The sequence below is a fragment of the Sturnus vulgaris genome, chromosome 3 (assembly GCF_052056855.1).
Source record: "Sturnus vulgaris isolate bStuVul1 chromosome 3, bStuVul1.hap1, whole genome shotgun sequence".
Classification (NCBI taxonomy): Eukaryota; Metazoa; Chordata; class Aves; order Passeriformes; family Sturnidae; genus Sturnus; species Sturnus vulgaris.
Window position 1 is genome coordinate 52,085,562 of NC_142245.1, and position 18,913 is coordinate 52,104,474.

The 18,913-nt window shown below is 40.7% G+C and overlaps 1 protein-coding gene across 1 annotated transcript; it reads left to right on the top strand.

The window, feature by feature from the left end:
* Positions 1-5,274: 5,274 nt before the first annotated feature.
* SMIM28 (small integral membrane protein 28) lies at positions 5,275-18,913 on the top strand. The gene is made up of 2 exons (XM_088161646.1): positions 5,275-11,290; positions 17,586-18,913. Exons 1-2 carry the CDS (start codon positions 11,180-11,182, stop codon positions 17,982-17,984), a joined length of 510 nt encoding a protein of 169 aa, XP_088017772.1. The 5' UTR covers positions 5,275-11,179; the 3' UTR covers positions 17,985-18,913.

The following is an 18,913-nucleotide window of genomic DNA, read 5'->3' on the forward strand; positions in this document are numbered from 1 at the left end:
CCTGATCAAGCAAAGGAACAGAGCAGAGAAAGGGCCTGAAATACTTGGTTTCTACTAGCAGGAACTGCAGTTTTCATGGATGACTTGGGAATTTAGTCACTCTGAACTGCTATGTGTTTCTGATGGGAACTGAGATCTAAACACTGACAAATGACTCCTGCAGCACTTCTAGCCAGAGTTTGTGTTTGTGGGCTGGAGAAGGATGAAGCTACCAAGATAGTTAAAGGTGAAAGTAGATGATGTGCAGAATTTTGATGCATCTAGACAGGTGAAACATTTCTCCCTCCATTTAAATGAGGAGGATACTGTTGCCTCTGATTTCATTAGAGATGGGTTGCTCAGACCTCTCATTCACAGCCAGACTTTTGTTGGGTTTTTAAGTAAGGCATTCCCTGACCACAGACAGTTTAGATAGCACTCATCAGGTGTTCCCAGTAAACAGGTGCATGGATGCTGCAATGTTTCATTCTGCTGAAGTGAGAGCTCAACAAGGGCTCTGAGCAAGGGCTCCCCCTCACCTCCATCCCCCTTTTGATTAAAGTTGAACCAAAGATTGCTCCTGTTGAAGAAAAACCTTTAATTTAATGAAAATAATAAACACCTTCTTTACAGCAGTCACCCCTGCTTCTGTATGAGCTAAAATTTAGGTACTAAAGGAGGAAGGGTTTGCCAGTGTCCCTGTCAAGAGAATTGCCATGGCTTACTGAAAGCAGGAATCTTTCAGTGACAAGACATAGCATCATACAGTAAATCTTAGGATACACCTCTCTGTGGTCAGGTATGCTACCCACAGCCCTAAAGCAATTTTCACACATAATCTCAAGAGGGAAAATGCAGTCAGCTTTCCACTTGGCCTTACTGGGGTCTCTGGGCATGAGCTCCCATACACTGAAACAACATAAGGTTTGGCCTTCACTGGTAGTTACATAACAGCCTCATCAGCATGGAGGTTAAGAACAGATTACAAAGCAACCAGATGAGGTTGTGATGCTTTAATAATCTTAAACACTTCTGGCAAAAGGGAGTGTGTTAAATCCCAACAGTCTGATCTAATTTCATTCTAGGGAACTACCTTCTGCTGCTCCATACATCTCATTTAGATCCCATTAGAAAGATTTTCATTTCTTCTTAAACAGCATTCAGTAATGTGAAACTGCAACAGAGTAAATACAGGAAGTAATGCTCCACTATTCTGCTCACTCCTTACATGTACAAATTCCCAGTTGCCTTCCCACTAATGCTGGGATCAGGCTAGCATGGGTTCTGCTGCCACTAGACATACCTAGAAGACACTTGGTCTTGTTCTTCTGTTGAGGAGCAGAGTGTTAAAAACACTTGTCAAAGAAAACAGCTGTCAACAAATACTTTAGAAAACAATAAAGAAAATTTTAAAAGGGACTAAACAGGCACACCATTGAATCTCAGACATTGGCTTCGCTTCATTCACTTTTTCACAATGTAGGTTTATCAATGGCTACACTGTGTTAATCTGTGTTAAACTAAATGTTAAAAGCTCCCTGTTTGAAACTAATGAAATCGTGAACTAATAGAAAATAGTGAACGAATGGAAAACTAATGAATTCGTTTTGCCGGTTGAAAACGAATTGTTTCATAATTGTTATTTTTGACAGGGTGCCAAAGGAGCGCCCACTGTCACTAGTACCATTTTACAGGTGGGATGAACAACCCATCAAGTAAAAAATTTGTCCTTGACTTCAAAATGGCACGAAGTATCTAAACACATACCCTGGCCTCTTGCTTATTGCAAAATTGTAGATCTGTGACATAATCTGGCAAGAGAGGGGGAAAAAAAAACAAAACAAAAAATCAACAGCAAAGACAGTTTATAGGAGAACTAGAGAAAGGGAAATAGAGATACCAGCAGGTAGTTCAGGTACAAGACGAAAGGGAAACCCACTTTGGGTGTTAACAGTTAATGCACAGTAGGGTTGCACAGGAGACCACTGTCACATCCATACCCCCAAGCACTCAGGTAAAAACTGGACAATGCTTTCAGTAAGGCTGCTGGAAGCATGCTTTCTCCAGGACAGATACTTCCTGTTGATGCTTTCCAGATGAAGAAAGTTTTTGGTTCACTGAGCAAACCTATGGCAGAAGTTGAAAGAAGTAGAACAAGGCTGGGATTCTGCCCACAGAGCTATGTGAAATGCAAGGTCATCCCTGATTTTGAAGCTTTTGGCAAAGAAGCTAGCATCAGGATAAACCTCTTAGCATCTAATATCACTGTAAACAAATACAAATTGAAGTCTTTATCCAAATGCGTGACACAGTGTCCTAGAAGAGTGCAGTCAGTATCCAGATTTCAAAACTCAACAGAATCCAAAAGAAATCAGAACAATTTAGATGTAAGCAGAAGTCAGCTGGGTCCTACTCTTATACTGAAGGAAAAAGGGAAAAAAAACCCAAACCAAACAAAAAAAGAAACCCCAAATAAACAAAACATTAAAAAAAAATAAAAGGAAAAAAAGAGGGGGGGGCAACAAAACCCCAGCAGATTAGCCAGGCTGCATGTGCAATTTTCTGACTCCTGATAGAAATCCATAGTAATAAATCTGGTTGATGTTTTGTTTCGTTTTTACAAGAGATTTGTACCTTTATCTACACCATAATTTCTGGGAAATCTGTATCCATAAAGGAAGGACAATACTTCTGATTTGCCATCTCTGAGAAAATATGCCCAACTTGAAATATTTTCGTTCACTGTGGTTAGTGTGACCAATTCTGATCTCTTACCGTGTTCATCCCCTACCACAGTTAAACAAAATTACTTAAAATAATGTGGAATACTTTTCTGCGTAGGATTTATAAATTATTTACTATGTTTTTTAATGTTACATTATATTCCCAGCAGACTGCTTTGTACTTCAAATCAGGTTCTTTGTGCCAAAGATTACAGGGAGAGGAAGAGACCAAAATAAAACTGGATAAGATGCTATACTGAAATCTATCCCTATAAGTAATTTTGTCTAGGAGGTCAAAAAAGACAAATCTTCAAGCTTGAGAAACAATAATGTCAAATATAATGAGAAAGTGAAAAATGGTTTTGAAAAGGTATTGCAGTAACTCATGCGAGGATATGAAGGTGACAAGGCTCTTGGTTGGTTTGCTTAAACAATTTGTTTTGTGCAAAAACAATTCATTGTCCCTTGAGAAAACAGAGGAGTCAGTTTCTGGGTAGAATGGCAATGGTGGTACCACAAGCACAAAGGCCCTGACAAAAATGTTCTTTTAAAATCTCACCTGTGGGGATGGTCACCAGAGCAGATCTTAACATCTCTCTTGCATATGTTACCTTTTATTTTAAAAGGACACTAAATAATTTAATATCTCAATGCAGGCTCTTGTGACCAGCCCCAAACCCAAGAGAATAAAGATTATTTTTTTGCAAAGATGGGCATCAAGATTAAAAAAAAAAAAAAAAAAAAAAAAAAAAAAAAAAAAAAAAAAAAAGGAAAAAATTTTAATCTAGTTTGCTAATTTTATCTCACACATTTTCCATTTTTTAGGTAGAGCTGTGCTGAGAGTAGGGCAAGAAGGATGACCACTCTTGAGGGTCTGTTGGGATTGTGGGGTAGATCGGGTACACTGTGTGCTGTGTTGTTCTAGATACCACAGACCTGCAGTGACTGCGGAAGGAAAACAGGATGAGAAAGAGGAGCCTGGGGCAGGGCACAAGTGCCAAACTACATCATTTTGAGTGCCTCTTTTAGAGCCTGAGCCATCAAACCAAGCCAGTCTGGCTGGACAAGCATCCCTCCCAAGAAGGCTATACCCTGCACATATCAAAAAGTAATGGTTGGAGTCAAGTAAAGTTAAAAAAAAACCATAAACCCTGCAGAGCAACATCAGAATGTAAATGCCTCTAACCAGTCAGGCCTAGAGCTGTCCCTACAACCTGGGCACATTGTAAATGCCCACCCCTACAGGCCCCATTGCCCCTCAGCAGCCACCTGGTTCCTCCTGCTGTTAACACACCAAGTCACTTGATACTGAGAGTGTGAGGAGGATATGCCTGGAAAAGGGGTGAGAGGATCCCCATCTTGTAGCAGAATAAAATACCTGTCTCAGGTGTTCTTTTCACAACTGATTCCCTTTGTCCACCACTGCCCCACGCAAAACCTACTTTTTCCTCAAAGAGGAAATCCACATTTAATCAGCCTCAGGCTTTTCTCTCTGTATAACTCTTGAGTGATCCTGAAGCTTCACACAGGAATAACATTTTGCACAGCAGCATCAGTGCAGCCCATGCAGGCTGAACTGGAACGCACCACGGGACAAACACTCTTCCCATTCCCTGTCCAGAAGTGGGTAACTGCAGTGGATATTTTCTCAATACTCTCTCAAATGACAATACAGTTTTCTGAATCAAGGACTGCACATAAGGAAGAACTGTTCAGATCATCCATTCAACCACACCAAGCCCCAGAGCAGAATCTTCTTTACATTCTGCTACTGTTTTGACCCTTCTCATACAATCCCCACCTCAACATCAGCTTACTGCAGAAGGCACAATCACATACCTCTATACACCTTAACATCAGCAAATCATTCTTGGGCTGCAGTTTGCATTTCTTAGCTCAAAACCTGGCCTGTTAGTTATAAAGTTGCCCATGCTGAGTAGTGGTTCTCAGCAGCTGAACTGTCCAGGTATTTCTAATGTGCAGTTATTCCCATCTAAACACTCACACTTTCCTCAGACAACACATTTATTTCATGATGGGTTTGCCATGCCACTCCCTGCTGCCAGGCTAAGCCTTTTGTTTTAAGAAACTACACTCAAAGCCTTTGCCTTTGTATCCATTAATTTCTATGGAGGGTATTGCATGGCACGTTTCCTTTTCTAATAGCAAGACCCTTTCATTTCCAATCCCATGGCATACTTTCCACTTGCATCTATGTAAGTTCTAATGTCCCCAGCCCGAGGAAACTATGGCAGTGCCTTTACCCCAGTGTCCCAAGTGTTCTTATCCTTACGGCCTTGCACTGGTCAATTCTGAAATGTTTTTATATTGGAAATATCTGTCTGTTGTGCTTAACTCTTCCCTTTCCCTCTCTACCTCCTGACATTTTATTTTCCAGTCTATAGCTCCATTATAGGACCTCTTCAGCCTTCCCCTCAAAGCTTTTAGCAGGTAACTTCAGCATCCACAAGGGAAATGACTTTTTACTTATCCAGCAGACGCTGCTCACTAACACAGGCCTGGCAGCCAGCCAGGACAATTGCATCCGTGGCATGGAGTGTGATGCCATTGACATAAAGCAGAAACAGCCAACAGGGAGTCTGAGCAGCTCCCACAGAATCACACTCAGCAGAGTCACCTGCTGCACCAGCAGGACACCCTAAGGAGGAGGGTGCCTCCATGGGAGTCACTCACTTTCCTCCCCCGACTGGTGGGGAGAAGTTTTCTCTGCCCCTTCAGGTACCACTGCAGTCCATGCATGCCATCAGCTCTGCTTTATTAGCATTTATTAGTATTTATTATCATGCACGTAAGGCTAACTGACCTGCCTTTGTGTAACAAGGCTCATACCCTAAAACCTAGGCTCGGCTCCAATTTTGCTGTCCAGTTGAACCATTAACAAATGCACTTGAGAAAATAAAGTTGTGGTCACATTTGCAGATTTGAAGCCTTATTTATATACAAGATTTTCTTAATATATTTCATTTCTATAGCAAATTTTATTCTACAGGTTGCAGGAGGCTGTGCATCTTCTCTGTAAGTTTGAAGTAGAAATCTTTAGATTAAAATCAGATTAAACTTCAGGATGTGAGGTCTGAATTGGAACTGTACACAAAATGTGTTTTATTTCAAGCAAAACAGTACAAAATTACTCAAAGCGTCTCAGTTGATGTTTTGTTCAATAATACAGTTCATATGGAATCAGAAGTACACAGACAGTTTGCCTCCTGTCCAGAAGGCCAAAGGTTTCCTTGACAACTGAGTACAACACTGAACAAGTGTATCCTGAGTTTTCAAATATTTCAAGTATTTTAATAATGGCAAATGAGGAGTTACAGATTCATTGTTAATGATGGGCAATATCAGGGTTTATCTAAGTCTGTAATTACAGACAATAACCTGTAAGAGGGTATGTTAATAACTACAGTTCTGCTGTGGAACTACACCTGGCTTTAAAGGGATGACAAAGGACTTAAAAGTAAATTTGCATTTTTTCCACTCTGATGAAGAATTGAGCTAGTTTTAGAAGCTAGAAGAGCTATTGCTTCTCCAACAGTGCTCTCCTGACACTGGTTCTAAGCAACCATGTCAGAAAGAATAATTCCTTTGGAATCTAGAGATAATAGATTTTTGGCAGGAGATGATACCAACCAAATTAGACTATATAAAGATATGATCGTTCTTTTGTAAAAAATCTACTGTGTTAGCAACAAGTAGTGACACAGAGACTGCTGTACTTGGATACAGTCTCAAGAGATTTCATTCAGGGATTCACAATATTTTAGAAGAAAATTGCATCAGTTTGAACAAAAAATTGAACACATGACTGCAGATATGTTGAGAGTTCCGTATCTAAGACCTGCCCAGCACTACACAAGGTCAACCACCAGGGTAAGTTACATAAAATACAACGAATAATAAGGTAAATTTTAAAAGTTTAGTTTTAAAAGCTCACCTGAAGGTTAACCTCACATTCACCTTTCTCCTTAGAAGTTTCTTTCCCTATGTTGGTGTCATGGTTTAGGAATGGTATTCCCCAATTTAGTGTTTCCCACTGAAACTCCAAACTACACACCACTTGCTCACCCATGCCCTTTTCCCCTTCTTCCCTCTCAGAGGATCTGAGAGGAGAATTGGAGCCACAAAAGGCAAAGATCATGGGTTGAGATAAGAATGATTCACTAGAAACAGCGATAAGAAAATGAACAATATTAATAACAAAAGTGTACAAAATAGAGTGTGGAGTTCAACCCAACTGCAGTCACACCACCCAAATTTGTTTCTTTTTAGAATATCATCCTTATAAAGTAGCTTTAAGCTTACTTACGCTACTAAGGATATGCAACCTTATAAAATGCTTAATTTCTTGCTAAGCTTATGGCAACACTTCTAAAAGCAACTGCAACCCAAAGCATAATGGGGTCAGCTGGCCCTTCAGAAATGCTGAAAAAAGCCCAAATCACCAAAAACCCAACCCAACACCAACCTGTCCCCAAAGCGTTTCTACAGTTTGGCTAAACAGGAATGAAATGCCATAGAGTGTCTGCTGGCCAATATACATTCTTCAATAGAGTGGCAGATTTTTCTCTTCAATAAGAAAAAACAAGAATTCAGGGTAAGGATGACCAAATGCAAATGAAGGGGATCAAATCTAGATTGAGAGAAACTACAAAAAAAAAAAACCATAATAAAACCCCATAACTCTAGACAGTGTCATCAGATGGATATTGCTCAGCCACCAGCACTCTGCCATGACCACAGAGCTTTTCGGGTGTTATCACACTCACAAAACTTTGAGGGACATTCTCTAATGACTTTGCTTTCAGCTACCCATCTGCAGCACAGGGATCTGGGATCAGTAATCCAGCAGTTTCTCCCGCTGCTCCCTGCTCCGAGGACAGCAACAGTGTACACGTATTTTGTAGCAGGGTCTCCCTGCCTCTGTTTCTACAGGCTGTGGGCACGTCCACCCTGTCCTCACACACTGCTCTCCAGAGCTATGGCAGAGATATGCTAATTTGTGTCTATCCTCTGAAGTAACAGTGGGCTTAGTTGGGTGGGGAGAGGAGAATGCTCTTCAGAAGGTGATTTTTTTTTAGGGAAAAAAAGTATCAATAATTAACAAAGAAGAAAAAGTAAAGCTAAAATCTCAAAAGAATAAAAATTTATCCAAAAAAGTACAAAACAGAATTGCTTAATTACCCAGGTGAGAGGGAATGGACAGATGCCAAAACCACTCCCACCTGAAGGACACACAAGCGCCTGCCAACAGGTTATAGGCAAAAGTCATCGTGTCCCTCCATTTCTCCTGGTGAATCTACACCTGCCAAAACAGGACTGCTAACATGGAACACCTCACCCACTAAAATTCTAGCTTTGCATTATTCAGATTAACCCTCATACCGTCCCCTACAGCATCAGTCATTCAGTCAGGGAAGTTTTATCACCTCTTGTGAGCAGCAGCAGAAAAAGAAAGTATGAAGAAACTTGAAAGGTTGTCTAAGGCACTGTGGATATTGTGTTCCTACCAATGTTAGTGGCAATATAGCCTAGAATTACACTGCAAGCCTCAAACATCTCAGCAAATCAGAGAGATGAATAATTTATGACAAGCAGTTTGAGCTTCAAACAGGACAGTGGAGGCACCTATTTTCTGCAGTGGTTTCCTCAGAAAATTTCTCCCTGCTTCTCTGCTAGGGCATTGGAAGTGATAATACCAACACTGCCTCAGTTAAAAACATCATATTGGCATTGTTTCACAAACCTTTACCAAACTAATCAAAATCAGTGGTACTATTCCATGTCAGCTATTTTCTCCAGATTGTTTGACCAGGCAACTTCTAGATCAAACTATTTCAAAGAACAAAGTGGAGGAGGAGAATAGGACATTTTGTCCATGTCAAGATCTGATGATCTCTGAACGCAACCCACACTTCAAAGTGGCAAGCCTGACATCTGGCCAAGGGCTTGGAATTAAGGATGAGTCTCTTTGCCTCAACTTTCACATTACAGCATGCCCCAAGCTACCATGGTATTTATGAACTCCGTGTGAGAAGGGAAAATAAGTGTCCGTGAGCCCCACAGGGCTGGCAGAAATCTGCAACAAATTTGCCATCACAAACCCATTCTTGAATGGCTCTGTTTCAGTTCTGCACAAGAGCAGATCTGCTCTACAAAAGTAGTGCAGTAAATGGGCACCTGACCCCTGGCAGCAGAAAGAGGATATCCCAATCACACTCACTCATCTTGTTGCTAGGTCCACTGATGATATAAAAAGCCAGAGGGACAATCATTATTCTATATTATAATTACCTGCCTGACAAAAGGCACTGCATTTCCCCAAATTCCCATTCGGCGTCAGCTCTACAAAGTTAAATCATTCTTATACATTTTCCAGAGGTCAAATATTCAAAGCAGCACTTGACAAATCAGGTCAGTGAGTCTTAGAAGACTTATTTTTCTTGGTTAAAATGCATCAACTAGAATTTAAGGATGCCAAACAGGTGTTTATACTGTAAGGAGACATATTTTTTTACTTCTCATTATTCCTGCACAGTCCCAAGGCAAATTTATAGTGAGCTTTTAAAAATAGCACTAATAATCTTAGGGGCTGCACTAAGACCCTAATTAAGATAGTATATGAATGTTTCCTGCTTGCATGTAAGATTATATATTTAAGCTACACAGTCTCAAGGCTCTTAAGGAATTTATTTTCTTAACACTGGTTTGGGAAAGATGATCATTATTCTTGCTTTTATAGAAGGTGTTGAGACATCAAGAGAAATATTTTACTGTTTTGAGCTGTGCCCTGTTAATCCAAGTTTAAGACCTGGCTTCTCAGTGGACATGGTAAGTCACGGTGTAACTGCCCTAGACCTGGTGGTTGGGCACACTCACCACCTCTGAAAGTGCTTTCCAACAAGCGAGGCATTGAGGAAAAGAGGAGCCTTCCCACAAGCAGGCAAAGGCTCTGCTGAGGTGAGATTTCTAGCTTCACATGGGACTGCCTCAGCAGAAGCAAGAGTTCGGTTTCCAACAAATGTTGTGGCTGCTTCAGCAGCAAGACCAGCCCTTCATGCAATATTGTTGTTCCTTGCCCACTGCTCACCTGGCAAATTCAGGAACAAAATGGCACAGATTTATCAAGCTACCACCTCTCTTTCTACAGCCATATTTCACCTGCAGGGTGAATCCTTCCTGCAAGCTGCAGACACAGGGATCGCAGCCAGTTTGGGAGCAGGTTCTTCCAGGGTCCTCCCACTAGGAGCAGTGAGTGCTGGCACTGCTGACTGCCATTGCTGGAGCTGCAGGAGCAGAGCCTGCCACTGCCGACTACGCCTGCAGTGTTCTGGGAGCCATGAACTAAAAGAAGAGTTGATGAAAAAACGTCCACACAAGAAATAATAGAAATAAGATTCTAACCCCAAGTTTCTATCATCAGTCCTAAACATAACTTCTGCTCGGACAGATAAGCCTTGAGAAATCATAAAAGTTGCACCACAGTTGAACAGGTGCAGAGTTGAAAGGGACATTTAGCAATAGCCAAAGACACCTCGAGCTTTTCAGCACAAGCTGAATCAAGGTTTAACTCAGGTTAAAGAGTCCTCCCTTCAGAAGTTACCACACAGTGAAATAAGTCTGTGTTGCTTCTCGTGGATAAACAGAGTTTTCTCACTGGAAACAATTGCCAGTTAACAAGTATCCTAGAAAGCTGTTAACCTGATTTAACCGAACTGATAACCCCTTCTTACCAGAAGGAATCATACATTCCCACAGTGACCAAAGCTTTCCTGGCAGAGCTTGGTCTCTGGATTTATCATTAATATCTACATCCTAACACTGCTAAATAATTCAGTACAGCATTTAGCCTTGTGTCCTTGCCTCTCTACTCAGAAACCACTCTCTTTTCTGTATGTTTCGGCAACAGGGAACAAAAACCTGCCTGGATTGTGGTTCCACCTTGCAGTGTGTAACTGAGGGGGGAATCTCGGTTACCCTTTCACTCCCAACCTAAAAGCATGAGTTTTATTTCTTTTATTTTATTGGAAATAGTGTTTATTAGATAACTAAATCTAGAGCGTTATTTATCCACACGGAGTCATGACCATGTGGGCTCAGATTCACATGCAAATTCCCCTTTTAATAATCCTAATGCAGTGAGTGCTCCAATCAGAGCGCTATCAGCCCCAGCTCCCAGATACCTGATGCCAGCTTTGCTGGTAATGTAGGCCACTGAAGCAAATCCAGAGAGATTGAGTTGGAAGTGGAGAGAGGCTCTGAGATCTATTTGCTTGGCTTCCTGACGCCGAGGGGGTGTCTGACTTCTTTTTTTTCTTTTCTGCCGTGAAGGGGATATCATTTAGGAGGGATCATTAGCTGCAGCAGCCCGGCTGGGTCAGGGCTGGGAGGCGGAGACGCAGTTGCCAGCAGCGAAGCAAGGTGGAGGCACGAAGACAGAAGACCAGGTTAATGAAAGCATGAGGTGGCTCTTGGGCAGCAGCTTGAAAAATTTTGGACATGCTGACAGGGGAAGCTATGACTGGCTAAACAGTGAACCAGGCGGGCCACTTCTGGAAACAGAGCTTCAGGTCTGTACCCGCCTGCTCATCTCTGTGGCACGTCCTTTGACTTTGCATGTGTGTGTATGTCTGTGTAATGCCTCAGCGTACAGTGCACAGGAAATCCCTGGGTATTGGGATGCATCAAAGCTGTACTGCTCAATTACATAGAATAAGAGCATTTCTTTATTGCTGTTATTTTAAACATATTTGTGGAAGAGAAAAACATTAGACGGAAAAATTTTCCGTCTGGAGTGGCAGGTAAGGAAGTTTAATTACTTCTTTTAAGCATAGCCCATCCTTGATTTCCTTTCTGCTACAGGCGTGTTTACGCCTTGGATGCGGTCCCGTGAAGCCTTTCTGCAGATGTTGCGAGTCAGTGGCAGGCAGCAATGAACTCTTGTTCCCTAAGCTGTGCGCTGATTACTTCTGCGAGAGAGGATCACATGCAGCCGAGGGGGGAGGGAAGTAGCCCCCAGAGATGAAAACACAGCCTGCTTTCTGCCTTTGTCTGGGATACAGCAAAAGGCTTTCTCCCATCAAAAATAATAATTTAAGGTGCTCGTACGTCCTCGGTAAATGTCCGAGGTATGTTGCATTAGCAAATGAACTGGCCCCGCTACTCAGCTGATATGTATGAAGTGTACTATTGCAAAATGAATGCGGGTAGGAGCGTGTGGGGGTGTGAAAACAGGACAAAAAGTAGTATTTGAATGTCACCACAATTTTAACAAAGTCTGCCTCACGGGTAACATTGCCAGAGCTAGAATAGCAATGGCAATGTCTTCACACCTCGAGACTGCTTTTATCTGACAGTGAGAAACAAACAGCATCACTAGAGTCACATTCCAACAAGTATTTGAAAATTCTGTGTATATCCAGGCTCGCTTCTAAATTACGTGTCATTACTAATGGATAGAAAACCACATAAAAATGTTTTTCTATGTGCCAGAGTTGCATGTTTTTGCTTTTTACAAGCAATAATGAATCAGCTTCAAGAAGCAGGATAGAGCTTGGAAAAGACCCTATGGGGGGACCACACCCTAATGACTTAAAAGCAGACTTTGTTCCAAATCCACTTAAAACATTTCAGAAGTATCAGTTTCCTGATTCAACTTCAAAAGATATTAGTATAAATACGGGCTATATTAACAAAAAATAATTTTAATGGAGTTCTAAGTATGCTAGCAAATCATTAACAACATAATAAATCTTATCACAGCTCAATCACTTCAATGGGAATTTCAGTAAGCAAAATAAACTTTCGTTTTTCTATCCTCACACAAAAGCTTTCCTTAACCTCATGTTTTGCCTTATGAGGTCATTCCTTTGCAAGGCAGGTACTACCCCTCATTTGTCCAGACACATAGTTCAGCTCCAAGCCCATTCCATTACTCATTGTGGATATACCACACAACTCAGCCACACTTTGCATTTCATTCTTTACCAACAGGCACGAGTAAAAGCTCAACTGATATGGGTCACATAATCTGTAAACTGGCAACTGTACATGCTCAGCATGTTAAAAAAAACACAGGCAGACAGATTACTAATGAAAAGCTTTACTACTTCTAGTATGTGCTCAGTGGCTGGGGGAAATTGTTCCAGTCTCTATAAATGTATAAATGAAAAGAGAAGAATAAACAAATGTCCAAACTATCCTACTAAGAATCAGTTCTGGGAAAATAAGACTTTTTAGAAATATGATCCCTTTTACTTCCATGCTCTTTTCTGCCTTTCTCTGTTTTAAAAATTATATTTTCCCGTATTTTGTATATTATTATTATTATTATATTTCCCATGTGTCTGTAACTTAGTTCATGCTGGAAGTCAGATCTTTATTTTTGTCACAAATCTGACAAAAGATGCTTGTGATGACAAAGGCAGAGCACACTGGTCTCCAATGCAGCAGCATCAAACAAAATCAGTCAATTAATAATTCCATCTGTCGCTTCATATGCCTGGTGTGGTAACTTTCAGATGTAAAAGAGTAGAGGATTTTACCTTAAATATGTTCTGCAGTTGTATTGCTTTCGATTAATGAAGATTCAATTTGATTTCTTGATTTGATTTTCCAGTTCTGGCAGCTATTCCTGATACCTATACACTGTGGTCACTTTTCTAGTTTTAGAGAAATCTAATTTCAGCTGCAGAAGTTAGGTTTAGGTCAGTTTAGAACTAGCGTTAGTTTAGAATTTCAGAATTATTTTTAAGTGAGCTTTGATTAATTTTATTAAAATTATTCCTATTTTTAGTGTAATTTTCTAAATGCCTGTTCTATTTTCCAAGACTTTGTGTCAAGATCTTTGCAACATTTTTCAGTAGCCCTTTAGGCAGTCATTGCAGAAATGGGCACAAAACCACAATAGAAAAAGAGGGACTAATATTGATCAATTGTCTCCTCATATATTTGATGCATTTATATGGATATATATACAAGAAGTCCATCAGCTTTTGGAACTACATCTCAAAGTAAAATAAGTTCACGTAATGTTTGGCAGGAGGCAGCATCAAAATGGATATATAACTCCCTGTTCAAGTTCAGGGCATCTGTGGGGCAGTATTAACTTATGAAAAACTATTTCAGCTCAAATAATACACTAAATAGCCTTACAAATTACTTCATCCAGATAGGAAAGTCTTAACATTAGCTGTATGCACTCTGAAACACAGACTGAGGAAACCCAGATTTTACTGTCACCTGTTAGCATACAGAAGAAGCACGAAGCTGAGTCAGGGAGGTTTAAGTTAGATATGAGGAAAATGGTTTTTACTCAGAGGATGGTTGGGCACTGGAACAGGCTCCCTCCCCAAGGCAGTGGTCACAGCACCAAGCCTGACATAATTCAAAAATCATTTGCACAATGCTCAAAGGCACATGGTGTGACTCTTGGGGTATTCTGCACAGGGCCAGGAGTTGGGCTCAATGATCCTGATGAGAATCCTCTAACTCAGCATATTTTATAATTCTGTAATATTGCCAAATTCTTAATCCTATCTGCTTCACATGTCACTAATTTGCAGAGCATAGTAAAACACATTTACTGTTCTTTCACAATTATACAGTAGTTGTAAAATGAAAGAACAAACAAAACATTTATTATGCCTTCTTTTGCACACATTACTGAATAGATAGCCACCAGGCACTGGTTATTGTGGTTATCTTGAAATAGAATAGGATAAAATAGGAGTAGTTCAGTTGGAAGGGGCCTGCAATGAAAATCAGGTGGTCCAACCACCCGACCACTTTAGGGAGTGCAAGAGAATATGGGCTGCTTTGTAAAAACCTGTGCAATTTTTGTCCAGATTCCACAGTGTAATAAAGTACTTGCAGGTTCGGGGCACTGCTTTTCACCTTCAGAGACAAGAATACAGATGCAGAATTTCTCCAGACCATACCCAAGGGTCTCAACCCAGGCACTCAAAATGAGGCATAACCAACGAGTAACCCAAAAGAAGCACCTCCACTGGCCTGTCTTGCCCCTTCCTCAGAGCATTTGGTAGCAGAGACAGGAGTAGAACTCCCCAGGAGAGCACACAAGCAAGCAATCCTCTCTCTTCCCAGCCTTCTAATTCAGTCACTGCATACTCTACACACCCTGCACACAGTACCCTGCAGTATTGTGGTGTTCATCTGCATCCCTAAGCAATCCATCACAACCCTGAGGAGGCACTTTGTGCACAATAATGTAATTAAAAATTGTATGCGCTGCAGAGCAAATTAAAGATTTCATAGATTTCAAAAATGTTGGCATTTATTCAGGCTTGAGAGCTTGATTTTGCAACTTTAGAAGCAGTGTTATAGGTTACTCTTGGAGGGCCTTTAAGCAAGAAGGGTTTTCAGGCCAGTAACCTGCTGGTAGCTACTTCACAGACTGTGGCCATCTGAGCTTGCTCATACGACAAATAGTTGCACTCTTTCAATTTGTTTTACCATTAGATGCAAACTTTCCTCTCCAACAACAATATATTTTGCACATTTCTCTTAATAGGTACTTCATGGCAAGGCCCAAGACCTCTGGGCTCCAATCAAGGCTTTGGAGCAAAGTATATTTCCCTGAGATCCAAGACCATTTGTTAATTCCTTCCATCAAGTTTAGCCTTCCCTTCCCTTCTGAAGTCCATTATTTGTCAAGGCCATGTCTTACAGCCCTAACTCTCGTCTGTGCTTCCACCAGCACATGAAGAGGATACACTGTCCTTGGCCATTATTTAACACACAAATATAGTTTCAGTGAAATTTATGGGGAAGCTGCATTGAGTTGAAATGACAATTGGCACTTTATACCTTTTACTAATCTCATGCAGGAAACACTGGCAATCTCACTCTGTGCCCTCACAAACCACCAGAATACTGTGCAACTCACAGATCCTAACCTGGATGAAAGCCTGCTCCCTACAAATTAAACTCAAAACTTAGACTTGGATTTTAAAAACAAGCTTTTCACTGATCATGAATTATAAGCTCAGTTCTTCTCAATATTTACTGTAAGAATATTGGTAACAGATCAGTATCAATGAGTCTCCACATAAATAGTGCACTAACATAATACTGAATGCTTTTTTCTCATTTTCTCTTGAAATGTTTTATGTACCTCACAAGACACACTAAAAAAAGCATTAACAAACTTTTTTTAAAAGTCCCCCCATGTTTAGGAAGTTATTTAATAACTTCTGCATTAGAGGAACAGCAGGAACAAGTTCTTCCCATTCTGCTCTTTCCTGTTACTCATTGAATGGTCAGGTTAGACAACAATTTGTACAGACAGAAATTCTTTAGTAAAAATTATCAATAAAAACAAAATAATTCTTTAATATGCGTTTTTGGGGGGTAAAACACCATTGGGGAAAAAAGCTTAATAGCTAATCTGCAAAGGTTCCAGTGTATTTTAAAATTACATAAATGCATTGAGCTTCATACCCACAATACCTTAAGAAAAAATAGAAAAGTAGTAATCTCCCCTACATTATTCATTAGGAGTCAATGCCTATTTACTTTATTTTTCTTAGGCATGACCACATAATAATAATTTCAAAACATTACAGCAAAGCAAAGAGGTTGCATATGCCTGGTAGATAATCAGTTGAATGTAGATTATAGTGTGATTTTGTAGCTAGAAGAATGACTGTGATTCCTGAAAGTTTTTGTAGACTAAGAAGGAGACACTGGAGTTACTTTTCTTTTCACAGAGCCATTACTGCAAATGGCCAGTTTGCATTCCTGCTTCCAAACCCTTTGAGGAAAGAATCACTCAAGTTCTCCTAGCCTGATGGGGTGCCTTCTCTCAAAATAAAGGAAACCTGATCCATTGACCTCTTTAGTCTCACCATGCAAATGTGAAAAAGCCACCTCATAGCATTCATCAAGATCTTACAAAGGGAATGACTTGATAAACAGCATTATAGGGTTTGGGTTTTCTCTCTGCCCTAGACTAGACTCTCGATGAGACCCAATTATTAGAAGATGGAATCAGACTGGAAACAAGATATACTAAATTTTAAAACTAAAGCTAATGCAACTCAAGAACACAAGCGGCTTTGTTGGTTTTTCTTATAGCTTATGACTCCAGTTAACACTACATCACAATTCAAAAGCTTGGGACAGAGATCTTTTGTGCCACATTTTGCAGAAAACAAAGCTGACACAACTGTTATTTCTCTTACACCAGAAGTTCTTTTTCCATAGTTCTATACAAGCAAAAATGATTCTTGGATTGTTGGCAGAACAAGCTCAAGAGGTTGAATCCAGGCTGTCCTGTCCAGTAAAAACACTGTGTTTTATTTGGAACTGGCCTGTGAGGTTAGGACAAAGAGCAGGTAGTGTAGGCAATGGGCCCTGTTTAAAAGGGCTAGTTGTCATAATAGTTGTTCTTTAAACAGTTTTCCAAACACAAAGAAGCAACAGCAGATGGTGGATCACCAGCCTTATTCATCTGCAATTCTGTGCCTAAATTTTAAAAGCTCAACCCATCTCCTGCAAAGTTGACTGGTCCCACTGTAATCCAAGAGTAATAAAACATCATACAAAATTGCATATACTTTCAAGCTGTTGGGGTTTTTTCGCTATTGGAGACAGGGTTTTCTAAAAACCCAATACTCCTTGCAGCTTCTCTGGGTTATTTTGTCTCTGGTTGTTATTTGCTTGAATTGCCTAGTAAATAGAATTCATGAGTCTGCAAAACATACTGCTTGAACGATACTAGTGCAGAAAGAATTTTGGAAAAGTAACTGCTATGTCATAAGGTGGGGATGGGGAATGTGGTTTTGCTCTCTGATTAAGAGATCTCCAGGAATCCAACACCCTTCCTATTTGCTTTGGTTACAGAGCAGACAACAGACAAGTTCAACCAAAGACGACATAGAGCCATTTCTGTGTATCATATTGCCTGCCACCATGATGCTCTTCCTGGCATTCCTGCTGCTCTTCCTGTACCGCCGTTGCCAGCGCCCCACTCAGCAGGGCCAGATCTTCAGCATCGACCTTCCCGAGGCTGTGCCTGAGCACGACGTGTCCAATTTCCTCTCTGCCCTGCCCTGGAGCAGCGAACAGAGCTTCCACTACTCCACGCTGCTCCCTGACGCCACGTTCCTCTCGGTGTGTTTGCCTCCGTCCTACGAGGAGGCCACCATGAAGACTTCCATGGAAGAGGCTCACATTGAGCCCTCTCCAGACCCAGTGCCTCCCTACGAAGAGAGCACGCTGCAGGCCAGCAGCACCAAATAAACTTCCTACGGAAGCACCTTATCTGAAGCATGCAGCACAAAGGTAGAACTGCTATGGCCTTTAAAATTTGTGAAAATATTCCAAACGAGGCACAAAAACAATGAATTTATGAAGGAAGAAACTTGAAGTAACAGGGAATGCTTCTCTTCACCTCATCCTAGGATTCTCTACCTTCCATCTGTGGCAAGCGTACACATGGTGTAGCACCAAATCCAATCCAGACTGGTAACGTGGGGATTCTAGTTAACAAACATGTCATGCAAGGATTAAACTTAAGGAAAGCTGGGAAGCACTTCCTCTGTAATCCCTCAGCTACAACAAAATGTCAATAAGGCTATAGATTCAGCAATCACAAAAAGGGCTTTTAGGATATACATATTCCAGTTTGGGGTTTTTCTTTTCTATTTTATGCATTTATATTTAAATGAGTTTTTGACAAGCTGAGTCAGTCTGTGTGTGTTTACATCACATCATTCTGCAGTGCTCTGGAATGATCGCAACAGCTCTCAGGAAAGAAAATAAATATATAACCTCTACAAAATTTCCAGTAACTGTCCCCAAAGGTTCAAATGTGCACTGTGAATAAAAGCTGTCTTTTCTCAAAGTTGAACAATGAGGATAACCGGAGAAGTCCAGATTGTTATGGGTGAGGAAGACTCCATGAAAGAGCACACTCACTCTGTTGCTGCAAGCTGCTTGCCAAGGTCTGCAAGGTCCCAACATTCCAGACTACTCAGTTGACTTATTTTTCAAGTCTAAAATAATAAACCATGTGATTAACTTGGTGCAGTGTGTAAAGGAGATGGGGAAAAATTAATAAAATCAAATGCACCAAAAAAGCCCTGGTCTGTATTTCAAAACAGCATTATAATCCCTTCCCCTTCATCACTAGGGCAGAGTGAGGCTAATTCAAGTGTGTTGGTAGCAGT